This window comes from Tamandua tetradactyla, chromosome 2, assembly GCF_023851605.1.
Source record: "Tamandua tetradactyla isolate mTamTet1 chromosome 2, mTamTet1.pri, whole genome shotgun sequence".
In the NCBI taxonomy this organism is placed as follows: Eukaryota; Metazoa; Chordata; class Mammalia; order Pilosa; family Myrmecophagidae; genus Tamandua; species Tamandua tetradactyla.
The window spans coordinates 205,051,334-205,064,683 of NC_135328.1; the positions used below are offsets into that span (position 1 = coordinate 205,051,334).

Here is a 13,350-nt window from a genome sequence, read left to right on the forward strand (position 1 = left end):
GTCTAACAGAAGCTTGGGTAAAAGTGACCTCCAGAGTAGCCTCTCGACTCTATTTGAATGCTCTCTGCCACTGGCACCTTATTTGTTCCACTTCTTTTCCCCCTTTTTGTCAGGATGGCATTGTTGATCTCACAGTGCCAGGACTGGACTCATCCCTGGATGTCATGTCCCACGTAGGGGGGAGGGCAGTGGTTTCATTTACAGAGTTGGGTTTAGAGAGAGAAAGGCCACATCCGAGCAACACCTCCTCTGGAGGTGACTCATAGGCATACTATAGTTAAGCTAAGCTTCTCTGCTACATACATAACCTTCATAAAAGCAAGCCTCAAGTTCAAGGGTTTGGCCTCTTGATTTGGGTGTCCCTAATGTTTGGCACAGTGTCTGGTTTCCCTGGTTGTAAAGTTTAATAGTTCCATAATTTTTCTCCCATCCCTCAAGGGACTTTGCCGATACTTTTTTTTTAATTAATTATTTTTTATTTATGATACATAACCACATACAAACACAAACATTCTTATCATATGATCATTCCATTCTTGTTATATAATCAATAACTCACTATCATCACATAGTTGTATATTCATCATCATGATAATTTCTTAGAACATCTGCATCAATTCAGAAAAAGGAATAAAAAGAAAACAGAAAAAAATTCATACATACCATACCCCTTACCCTTCCCCTTCACTGATCACCAGCATTTCAATCTACTAAATTTGTTTTAACATTTGTTCCCCCTATTATTTATTTATTTTTAATCCATATGTTTTACTTGTCCGTCAATAAGGTAGACAAAAGGAGCATCAGACACAAGGCTCTCACAACCACACAGTCACACTGCAATAACCATATAATCCTACAATTATCTTCTAGTAACATGGCCACCGGAGCACAGCTCCACATTTTCAGGCAGTTCCCTCCAGCCTCTCCATTGCATCTTGACTAACAAGGAGACATGTATTTAATGCGTAAGAATAACCTCCAAAATAACCTCTCGACTCTGGAATCTCTCAGCCACTGACACTTTATTTTTCCTCATTTTTCTGTCCCCCCTTTTGGTCGAGAAGATTTTCTCAATCCCTTGATGCTGAGTTCCAGCTCATTCTAGGATTCCTGTCCCATGTTGCCAGGAAAGTCCACACCCCTGGGAGTCATGTCCCATGTAGAGAGGGGGAGAACAGTGAGTTTGCTTGCTGTGTCGGCCGAGAGAGAGAGGCCACATCTGAGCAACAGAAGAGGTTCTCCTGGGGGTGATTCTTAGGCCTAATTTTAAGTAGGCTTAGCCTATCCTTTGCGGGATTAAGTTTCATATGAACAAATCCCAAGATTGAAGGCTCAGCTATTGCTTTGGCTGTCCCCATTGCTTGTGAGAGTATCAAGAATTCTTCACTTGGGGAAATTGAATTTTCCCCCTTTCTCACCATTCCCCCTAGGGGACTCTGCAAATACTTCCCTATTCACTGTTGCCAATACTTTTTGATTATCTATTTAATATTCTCTGGGATGTATCCAGGCATTACATTAAGCTATACAGGATTAAAGGCCCTCATTCTTATTCTGGGCTCCCTGTGTTTGGATTGTTTAAATGATCTATCCAGACAGGTTGAGTTAGATTATGTGCTACAGAAAATTTAGTTTCTGGACTATTTTTTATTATTATAAAAAATAATAATCTTTTGTTATAGAAAATTTTAGATTTGCAGCATTTTTGCAAAGATAGTACAGAGTTCACTTATAACCCACACCCAGTTTCCCCCATTATTAACATCTTACAGCATATCTTTCACTTATCACAATTTATGAATCAGTATGGATACATTATTTTTAACTAAAGTCCATACTTAACTTGGATTTTCTTAATTTTTCCCTAGTGTCCTTTCTGCTCTAGGATCCCATCCAGGATTCCATATTACATTGAGTCGTCCTGTCTCCTTAGATTCCTCTTGGCTGCAGCAGTTTCTCAGACATTCCTTGTTTTTGATGACCTTGACAGTTTTGAGGTTTTCTGGCCAGGTATTTTGAAGAATGTCCTCTGGTTGGGTTTTGTCTGATGTTTTTCTCATGATTAGACTGGGGTAATACATTCTTGGGGGGAAGACCACAGAGATACTATCAAAATGACTTAGCACTGTTGATATTAACCTTGGTTGTCTGCCAGCCATTTATTTTGCCCTGAGTACAGTAGCAGGGCAAGGCGATGGCTGAACTAAGGCCAAGGCCAGGGAACATGGATGAGGGCAGAAGCCAATGAGAAGGGTGATGGAAGGAAAGAGAGAAACAGGAGTGGGTGGTGCAGTGTGTCCCTCAGGTGGCTGCTGAGTGCCAAGCAGTTCAGATTTCAGCTCATTGAATCTTCACAATGCTTTATACAGATGAGGAAACGGACCCTGAGTAGGGAAATGACAAGCCAAGATCACATGAGCCACGTGACCTGGGATTAGGCCCAGGTTTGTCTTTACTGCCTCAGTCTTCCCATTCTTGAATTAATACCTTGAAGTTGCTTTCCCAGGAGAGAGGGTTAGGGAAGGTGTGTTCCTGATACAGGTTGTTTCTAACTCACTTTATTCTGCAAAGAATTCTTGATGGTCATGACTAAAACACGGTCAGTAAAACAATTTGCAGTAGAAATGGAAGACCAGGATCAGGGAAAGTATTGAGGGAAATGTGGCCCAGGAAAAAGCTGAACACAAAAGGCCAGGGAAACTCCCATAGTTTCTGATTTGCTATGAGCTTCCTGGTAGCCAAGGAAAAAAGGGATACAGGCTGGTTTCTATGATTCTTATTATCAGAAAGCAAAGAAGCAGTTTACTTCTTTAGGAACTTTATGGTACGTTTAAAAAGAAATTGACCACATGGAAATTTCTCATGTAAAAGAGACTAAGAAGGTTCCTTAAAAAAAGGTTAACATAGAATCATATAACTTAACAGTTCCACTCCTAGGTATATACCCCAAAGAATCAAAACTAAGAACTCAAATAGATACTTGTATGCCAATATTAATAGCAGCATTATTCACAATAGCTGAAAGGTAGAAACAACCCAAATATCCATCAACAAAGGTATGGTTAAACATATAATGGGATATTATTTCCTCATAAAAAGGAATGAAGTTACGATAACATGCTATAACACTGAAAATATTATGCTGAGTAAAATAAGCCAGACACAAAAGGATGAATATTATCTGATGCCCCTTATAGGCAATATCTAGAATATGCAAATTCATAGAGACAAAAAGTAGATTAGAGGTTACGAGGGGCTGGGGGAAGGGAGGGAATTGGAGAGTTACTGTTTAATGTGTATAGAGTTTATGTTTGGGGTAATGGAAATTTTTGAAAATAGTAGTAATGGTTGTGCAACATTGTGAATGTAGTTAATGCCTCTGACTTTACTTAAAAATAGTTAAAATGACATATATATATATATATATGGCACTGAGAAGTGTAATGGATAATATAATAGCAGTAATAGCTGTCACTTCCAGAGGAATGGCCCATTTTAACTATCTGGCCCCTTGCCCAAACTTATCCTATTTGAATTTTACTTGGTTGTCATCAAGCAACTAAACTCTTATGGTTTCTTTTTTTGTAGACGTCGCAGATGCTTATGTCCTAGTGAAAATTTGGGATACAAATTACCTAGTTATCTGTGTACCAGGTTCTGTGCTTGGCACTGAAGATGGAGGGTAATAAGATGATGACCCCCTGCTCCACGTGCCCTAGAAACAGGACACCTGGACAGATAACCTGCCTGTAATGCAGGTGCCCTTCCAGAGGCACATGGGAGGGAAAGACATGATTCCCCCTGACCAAGGAGCAGGGAGGGCTTCACGGAGGAGGAGGCAGGCCTGGGATAGAGGGGCACAGTCTTGGGAAGGGGAATATCCGTCTGCAGGCCCCTGGAGAGTGGGAACCAGGGCCACTCCCTCAGTTTGCAGCCCAGGACCTGACAAGCACCTGCCTTGATGAATTCCTGTGGGGTGCTTAACATGTGTAGGCATAGGTGAGGGGTCAGGGTGAGGGGGTAGGTGGGGAATGAACCTGGAGAGGTAGTTTTTGGCCAGAATAGGGAGTCTTTGAATGCTAAGCTAAGGAGTTTGAATTTTGTCCTTTAGGTGGTGGGGATCTAATAAAGGCCTTGTGTTGTTTAAGTAATAATAATACAAATAACACCTAACATTTTGTGGGCACTTGCTTTGTGCCCAGCACTGTTCTAATTCTTCACCTATATTAACTCATATAAGTATTGCAGTTGCTGTACGAGGGAGGTACTATTATTATCATCCTCATTTTACTGATGAGCCCCCTGAGGCACAGAGAGTCTGAGTCATTAGCCCAAGGTCACACAGCTGGCATGTAGCAGAACAGGAGTCTGAACTGAGATTTGGGTCCATTGTGATATTATTGTGCCAGTTAAATATAAATATTTAGCTATCATATAACATAAGTGGGTCTTAGATATGGTACAAGGAGTTAACTGACCCCAGCCAATTACCGGCACAAGAGGCAGGAGTTGCTGGGGCCTTTGGTTACAAAGGGCAGCATACCTAAGGAGCTGAGGCTTAGAAATAGAATGTGAAAACAGCCAGAGGGTGCGGCCGCTAAGCCCCAGACCTCAGAATTTCACTCACAAGGCTGCTCCGTCTTGTCTCTGACATGCTCCGAGAGAGTCTTTGAAGATCTCCGCCTTTGGCAAACCAACCACAAGAGCCATCTGGATGACTGACGTGGTCAGGGCTGATGGGCTCATGCCAGGTGCCACTGAGGCCTTTGTCAGAAACATGCGTACGTCTGTAATCCTTCCCACCTCCGCTCGCCCCGGCCCCAGAGTCCCACAGGGTGGGGTTTCCAGGGCTGGGCAGCGCTCGCATCCTCGTCTGGCTTTCGTCGCGTTGTCTGTGGAACCGGGGAGCAGGGCCTGGGGTGGGCAGCCCGCGGGGGCCGCGGTGGCCTCTCCCCCACTCTCGGGCTGCACCAGGCCCTCCTCCCCAGCACCCGGCCCGGACTGAACCCAGACTTCTCCTCCGGGGCTGGGAGAGGAACTGAGCAGACCTAGGCAGGGACTCTCCACAAAGCCACAGTTGTTCTCATGGGGCAAGGCGTGGCACCCTCAACCACAAATGAGGCAGTTAAGGAGAACGGGTGCTTGGCTGCTTGTCCAGCCCTGTGTCTGCCCAGGGCACCCCTCCTGGAGCAGCGGTTCCCCCTTCCCCAAAGAGCACTGAGGCAGGAGTCGGGGACCCAGGTGTGGCCTTGGAGTCCCGGCCTTGGCCCCCTCCTCTCTCGCTAGCTAGCTACTCTTCCTTGCTAACTGAACCTCGGTCTTCTCATCTGTAGAGCACAGGTGATGCTTCTCAGCTCACGGCTGTCTTGGGGTTCGAGGTCAAAGCCACCTAGTGGGGGTTCGGTATGCCCCTTCTCACAGCCCCTCCGTTCTCTATAAAGTGGAATGAGACCTGCCATGGCCAAGGCCCCCACTGCCAGGACAGAGCTGCCACTGAGGTCGGAATGTGGCTGGCCCCCTGGGGCCTCCGGCCCTCCCATTGGAGCAGAGTCGGCTGAGCCACACCTGGGGTAGTGCAGTTTCACTTCCAGGCCCCGAGGCAGGCTTTCAGGAAGGGCCCCTCATCCTCTGTCAGCTGAAAAAGAAAAGCACCCCATCTCAGCTGTCTTCTCCTTGGCAGGACAGCCCAGCCGTCAGCCCCTGGGATGGGTTTCCAGCCTCCCTCCCTTGCCTCCCACCCTCACTCAAACAGCCCTGGAAGCCCCAGCCTCAGACCAGGCCCAATCTGACCCAGCCTCTGTGCTGGGGGTGGGGTGGGGGTGGGAGAGGGATTGTGTGGGAACACAGAGAAGGGGACTGAACCCTGGCAAAGGGGGAGAGGGTGGTCAGGATTGCTTCCCAGCAGGGTGACCCCTGAAATGAGATGGGAAGAGGGGGAGACCCTGCTTAAGTGCATCTCGGCAGGTCACATCCCTGAGCCTCACTTTGGTTCTCTGTAAAAGAAGCCTGCTCAGGGCCAGGTTTGCAGGGGCTGCACCTTCTCAGCCAAGGGGCCTCCGAGGGCAGGGGGAGGCTTAGATTGGGTGACGGGTGTGCAGGAACTAGCAAACACCTCGCACCCACCAGGTGCCCTGAAAATAGGAGCGGTTATGCTTGGCTGGAGAGATGTTTGGTGAATCAGGTTTCTTTTTCAAGGGCTTTTTTCATCAGGTGATTGGCCCCCTTGCCTGACACTTCATGTATCTTCCCCTCGCAAGGATGCAAAAGTTGAGGCTCAGAGAAATTTGCCATTTGTCCAAGGCACACAGCATTTCAGCTAGGCTGCTGCAATCAGAACCAGGCCTGCCTGCCTCCTCAGCCCCTACTCCTCTGGAGACCCGGGCCCTCCTCAGACAGTGGGGGCCACCTAAGGCCCCTGCCCTGAGGGAGTGTCTGGCCAAGCCTGCTGGGGGCCAGGTTCGCAGGGGCCACACCTTCTCAACCGAGGGGCCCTGGGGCCCTGCTCTCTGCCTTCCCCCGCCTCCCCTTCCTGGGGCCTTTAGCACTCCCACCCTGGGCTCCATTCCCTGCTCGGTTTCCTCCTTGTTTCCAGGTAGGGCTTCAGTCTCCATTTCAGGTGGAGGCCTCAGGTAGCACCTTTGCCCTGCAGACTCTGGGCAGTGGGGAGGTTATGGGATGGAAGTGCAGGACTTAAGGGATTCTCAAGGACTTGGGGAGACCCTCTGGGCCGGTCTATGCAGGGAAGCCAGTGGAGGGCCATGGTGATGGGGAGAACTCTCTGGTGAATTGGGGCCGTGTTTGCAGCTCATTGAGACCATACCAAGGGGCAGATACTGTGCAGTGTTCTCTTCACACCATTTTGTTTTATAGCAAAAGAACTTTACCCCCACAGAAGCCCAGATAGAAATTACTCTGAGGTACCTCTGCCAACCTCCAGAGCTGCATAGAACCTAGTCTGAAAACGGCTGTTACTATGGGGAAAGAAATGGGCTGGAACTAGGAGAAATGGTACTGAGTTCCCATTCTGCCACTAATTTGCTGTATGACTTTAGGGATATCCCTACCCCTCTCAGAGAATTAGCTACCACCTCCTCTCAATCCCATGTAAAAAGAGGAGGTTGGATTATTCAATTGCGGTATCCCAACCACATCTGATATTCTTAGATTCTGACTCCAGGTGGATTTTTTTTTTCTCATCAGAATAATCCAGGCTGTCAATCTATAAAGAGATGCTTTATTTGACAGTCTAGACAGAAAGACTTGCCTTAAAGCTTCCTGTCACTGGGGGTGTGTAATCACAGTTGGGGGTCCATTTAGTTAATAATGCCACAGGAAACTGTCATTTGTTGAGTGCTTACTATGTGTCAGGCTTTGAGCTATATACTTTACATACTTCAACTCACCTGTCCTCCCAAAAATGCTGTAATGCAGTTTTACTATGGCCCTATTTTAGATGTGAAAACACAGAGGCTCATAGGGGTTAAGTTTGCACAGCATGAAAAGGATGGTATGGGATTCAAACCCAGGTGCGCCTGGCTCCAAAGCCCTCTCCCTTCATTGTACAGTGCACGTCCCCAGTTTCTGGGTCCAGGTTGAATATCTCAGGGGTGAGATTGTATTCCCAAACCGTGACCTGAGCCTAAGTGTCCTGGTTTCAGAAAACTCAACTGTAACCCAACGTTAAGTGAAGAAGCCTTGGAGTCCTTTCTCTTTCTTTGGTGGGTAATGGGAACTCTTCATACAGTGGGAGTGAGGTCCAAGATTTCAGAATAAAATTCTTCCCTGACACCCTGCCTCCCCCAGGGCTTCCAGGGCATGTGCTCCTGAGATGTGTTTCCTCTTCCTTGGACGTGTAAGGATTGAAAGGCAATGCCCCAGAGTAATTTTCACTTCCCTTCCATTTCCTCCATTCATTTTAACAATTGTTTATTGAGCACGTAATCTGGTTCTGCTGCCTGGGATTCTCTGTTGGACATGACAGACAAGGTCCCAGCCCTCATAAAGCGGACGTTGTGGGAAGATGGAGAGAGATGGATAATAAAAAACTCAAAACAAACAAAAATAAGTCTACAATAAATGCTAAAAAGGGTTTTTTTTTAAGTGCTGTAATAGAGAATTTGGGAAGTTACTTAGATAAGGTGGTCAGCACATTCGAGGAAGTGACATTTAAGCTAAGATGTGAAGCAGGAGCCAGCCATGGGAGGAGCAGAGATGAGGAAAGAATGTTCCAGATAGAGGGAACGGCAGGTCTAAAGGTCTTGGGGGATGGAGAAACTTGAAAAATTTGAGAAATTGTCTGAAGACTAAAAAAGTGAGGCCTGAGTGAGGTGTAGAAGACAAGATGAGGGGCAGAGGTGGACAGGGACTGGACAGTGGAGGGGTTTTAAGCAAAGGAGTGGCGAGATCTGAATTTCATTTTTAAAGGCTCAAAGGCTGCTAAGTTGGGCTGTCCAAACGGGGGAGAGTAGAGGCTGAGAGATGGGTCAGAAGCCACTGTTGTCACTGTCGATGTGACCTTGGGCAGACACCTCACCTCTCTTAGCCTTTTTCCTCACACATTTGTGTGATCGTGAGAATCAATTCTGGGAATGAACAGAAGCGCACTTGGGAAAGGCAAAAAGTGTGCATAAGTTCAGGGGATTCCAAGTCTCAGTAAAAGCAAATTTCTTCAGGAAATTGTTCTGGATTGGAGCTTTCCTGGGTCTGGGGTGGAAAGGAGAGTGCCTGGAGGCCCTACCTGAGCATCTGACATCTGAGAAAGCCCAATTCCTCCCTAGGGTCACAGGGGCTCCTGAGCCGGGCAGGACATCTGCTGGAGGAGGGAAGGGGGGAGGGAAGGGACGCTTCCTGGTTTCTGACTTACCCCGTAGCAGTGGTTCTTAGTGTTTTGGGGGAGGGTCACACCCTTGAACTTGGAGGCAAGCATTGGATGACCCCACCCAGGTGCAGACACACAGCATTTTCGTTGTGTCCAGGGAGTTCTCTGGGACTTCCTAAACTTCTTCATAAGCTCTGGCTTAAAGATCCCTGAGCCAGAGGAAGGAAGAAATGAATGGAGGGAACACCTTTCTTTTTTATTGCACCTTTTCCCCCGCCCCCACCCCCTTCTAATCTTTCTGGCTCAGATTGGCGGCGGGGGGGGGGGGGGGGGGGGGCGCCCCCCCCCCCCCCCCCCCCCAGGGCTGATGGTGAGGGAAACCTCTTGCTGGACGGTTCTGACTCTGGTGGGTGGGTACCTTCCTAATACTTCTGATCTGCCATTGGGGTCTTCTCCTAGTGAAGAATTCAGAGTTTCTTAGAGCGATCGCAGCGAGGCCCCTTCCTGGCTGCTGGGGGCTGGCCGTGGGGACTCCTCTGCTGACCTCAAGGGAGGACAGCGGTCCCTCACTCCCCGGGAACTCTCGGGCCGCGGGGGTCTCCCGGGAGCCCAGGGTGGGACCCCCGCGCCGCGCGCCCAGCAGACCCCGCCCGCGGAGGCGGCTCAATGCCAGGCCCGCCCCGCCCCGGCCCGGCCCGGCCCGGCCCGCCCGGCGCGCGGCGGTGGCGGTGGCGGTGGCTGCGGCGGCGGCGGCGAGTGCAACTCTGGCGCCACGGGGCTCAGCATGCGGGGCGTGTGGCCCCAACACCCGGTGGCCACCGCGCTGTCGGCGCTGGGGGTGAGGCCCCGCGTTGCGTAAGCGCGGAGGGGGCGGCGATGGGGGGGCGGAGGGGGACGGCGATGGGGGGGCGGAGGGGGCGGGGACACCCCCTTCCCTGCCGCGGGCCGGTCCGTGGGCCGGTCTCGGGTGTCCGGGCCGGGCCGGGGCGGGGCGCGGCGCGGTGGTGGCGGCGCCGGGGCCGCGTCCCCATTCGGGTACGAGAGCCATGGAGGCGCTGAGGGAGTCCGTGCTGCACTTGGCCTTGCAGATGTCGACCTATAAGCGGGCCACGCTGGACGAGGAGGACCTGGTGGACTCGCTTTCTGAAGGCGACGTGTACCCCAACGGACTCCAGGTAGGCGTCCTCTCCCTCTGCCGCCCCCCCCCCCCATCCCGGGGCTCCAGGTGCCCTAGGCCTGGGCATGTGTCCTGGCACTGCCCTCCCTCCACTCCCGCCCTGTCCTGCCACCCGGAAGGGGGGCGTTCCAGCCTGGGCAAGAATCCTTCCCGGGTGAGAGGGTCTCTGAGGTGTTGCCCCCGCCTCCCGCCAGCCTCCCCTAACCAGCTGACAAATCCTCTGGAGCCCCTGCTTCTGCTGCTAGCCCAGGTAGCAGAGTTGGAACACAGTCAGACCTGAACTGGTCCAGTTCCCTTTGCACAGAGGAGGCAGCCCCAGCCTGGCCCAGGGACTCATCAGTGAGTTTTCTCACTGAAAGTCCTGCATCCTGGGGAACCCCTCAGTTTCTGACAAACCATGATAGTTGGTCACCCTATATGGTTGGCATTACCTCATTCTTCTTTATCCCCAAATACCTGAATTTCCAGTGTGTGGGGGCACCCAGCCCATCCTCTGTTCTCTCTGTCCCTCCCCCTTTTCAGCTTACCTGAGAAGCCCAATTCCTCCCTTCCCCAGGGTCTGCCCCCTGAAATCTGAGAGAACTGTCGCTTCCTGGTGGGGCTGCCAGGAGCATTCCTGGCGAGGGCCTCCACCTGGTGGGGTTTGAATCCAGGGGGGTGGGCCACGGCGAGTTGGATATGTGGAGACACCCAGGATCCTTAGTGGGGCTCTTGAGAAACCAGTGTAGACAGGAGGCTTCTGCCAGGTTGGGAAGGGAGACACAGAGGAGACGTATTAGCCCCCCCCCCCCCCGCCCCCAGTGAACTCACATCAAATCACAGCTCATCTTGAGGGCAGGTTTAGTGGGTGTAAAGTTAGGGGGCAGGTCTAGTCCTACTCAAGTACGCCTCTTAGAAGCCGGAGTGATAATGCGAATAAAGGGAAATAGCACTGATTGAGTCCCTCCTCCAGATTAGTTGAATAGGCCCATGGAGATCTGAACTCAGGAGCCCAAGTGCTCTATCCACTGGGTATGGAAGCTTTATCCCCAGAAACTGTAGGGATTACTTTTCCTACTTACAGATATGGAAATTGAAGCTCTGAGACGGGAAATGTCTTGCCTTCGGTCAAGGCAAGAGCTAGAAAATCGTGAGCAAAAAATCAGACCTAGGTCTGTCTAGGACTCTTCCCTGTGGACCCTTCTTAAGAGGCTAAATCCAGCAGGAAATTAGATGCCTGTCACATGCAATTTCCCCTCACAAGTCAAAACAGAATCGAATCAGCAATCTTTTTCAGTCTCATCTTTCACAGAAGGTTCTAAATATATCAACACAAAAGCATTTTGGAATTCGCAACAAAATAATATGCTGTGTTGTCACTACGGCAGCAGCCCACATGGGTTTAGCCTTTTGCAGATCACGGAGTACCTCCCATGCATGTGGGGCTGCTTAGTGCAGGGGAAGGAGCCCAGTCTCTGAAGCCAGGAGTCTGGGTCTGCACTCTTGACTTCACTCATGACCTTGGTCAAGACGCCTAATCTCTGTAAGCCATAATTTTCTCATTTGTAAAATGCGAGCTAGAGAAAGTGCATGGAAAGCACACAGCATTGGGCCTGCTAGGGTCATTGTTACTGTTTTTGTGCCCAGTGAGGTAAAATTTGCTGCCCCCATCTTCTGTGTCAGAGAAGGGGACCTTCTGGTGGGCACACAGATACCGTGTGGGTTGGAGTTCACTGTGGGTCCTTCTGCACCAAGTGGCAGAACTGGGCACATCTTCAGCTTTTCATGCAGGGAAAGCCAGAAAAGTTGGCTCAGGGATTTGGGACCTTTCCATGGTACCCAGCCTAGCCTGCCCTGACCCTCTGTGACTTCCCCAGAGCAAACTTGAACTAACCAGTGCTTGCTCTTGACCACAGTCAAGAACCCATCCACCTCACCTGGCAAAGCAGAGCTTTTTAGTAGCCTTATGTTTTTAAGAATTAGACTTTTTTGTTCTCAATGTAAAAGCTTTACCTGCTTATTTATGGATAATATATATAAAAAAGGATTTTTTTTTATAAAGCAGTAATCCCACCACTCAGTGATAGCCTTTTTAGCATTTTTGGTATAGTCTGGTGTTTCACACATGCATATATTTTTTTTAGTGTAGTTGAGCTCCCTTAATACACTCTAGTACATGATGCTGTATCCTTTTTTCACCTAGCACCACTTCATAAACATTTTTTTATGTTAAAAACTTACGAAATATGCTGCCATTAAAAATCACCTAAAGAAGAGAATGATTATAAAAAAAAATCACCTAAAGAAAAACACCTAAATAAACTCTTAAACAAAGTCATTATACCTCGTGGTGTCAATATGTAAAAAGGCATTTATTTACTCAGTCCACTGTAGTTGGACATTTAGGTGCAATTGTTCTAATACTTGGGTGACCATCTGAGCTTTTCAGATGGCTCCTTGCAGATTGGTGCTGGAAACACAACTGCAACTCTTAAATTAGACTTTGAAAATTTGGCAGCACACCCCAAATCTCTCTCTCTTGACAGGCAGCCATGAAACTAAGCTATTTGATTTTTCAAGATTTTGAAGCTCATCAATTCTAGGAATTTCAGAGTTACCAATATAATAACCTGTCAAATGAAAATGAATTTTTCAGCCAGACTTGCCACTTTTTTTTTACTGGCTGTGCTGGCAGAGTTGAATTTAACTAGAGCAATGTTCTACCTGTATCTCACCTGAAAATGTTTTTCTCCTTTTTCTTTATCACATTTTTTTAGGCACAAATTACTTGTGATCCACTAAAATTAGTCACTTGTGCACAAAGCGCAGAATTCAAAGCCAGATGATACTGACTTGGAGCCCCAGCTCAGTCTCTCGTGGGCTATGAGTCCTAAAGCAACTCACTAAAACAGTTTTCTTTGTAAAGAGGGGTCAATGTTATTATTACCCCTCCTCTCAGAGCTGTTGCAAAGGTTCAAATGAGACAAAGTAAGTGAAAGCATTTTGCGTAGTGCTCAGAAAATGGATTTTCTTGTTAGGATTATTATTGAAACTTACCAGGTGTGCTTTCTCAGTGGTAGCTTAAATGATAGCTTTCTCCTCCAAAGCTCCTTATTCTGCCAAAAATTGCCTCCCCATCTCCCTCTCATAGTATATTACCTTTCAATGGCTTGAAGGGAAATTGCCAGAGTTACACCTGCAGCCTAAGCCATCGCTGTTTACTATAAAGCCTTTGAACTTACCCAGTTACTCCTAAAAATCAGTTTTTTAAAGAAAAACGAAGGCTCTGGTATTTGATTCATGGTGGTGGTTTTCTTTTCTTTTTTCTTTTTTCTGCCTTGCACAGGGCTGCTGTTTTGTTTGTCTTTTTTTA

The 13,350-nt window shown here is 48.6% G+C and overlaps 1 protein-coding gene across 5 annotated transcripts in view; it reads left to right on the top strand.

Annotated features, from left to right (window-relative positions):
- Window positions 1–13,350, top strand: part of ECE1 (endothelin converting enzyme 1) — a 116,424-nt gene that overhangs the window by 47,901 nt on the left and 55,173 nt on the right. For 2 of the 5 annotated variants that reach the window (XM_077150948.1, XM_077150954.1), the window contains exons 1-2: window positions 9,543–9,659; window positions 9,910–9,996. In XM_077150948.1, coding sequence (XP_077007063.1) covers window positions 9,606–9,659; window positions 9,910–9,996 — 141 coding nt within the window. In that variant the 5' untranslated portion in view covers window positions 9,543–9,605. Of the gene's footprint in view, window positions 1–9,212; window positions 9,232–9,542; window positions 9,677–9,909; window positions 9,997–13,350 lie in introns of those variants that run through there. The other 3 variants (XM_077150952.1, XM_077150951.1, XM_077150949.1) reach the window with 3 other exon arrangements.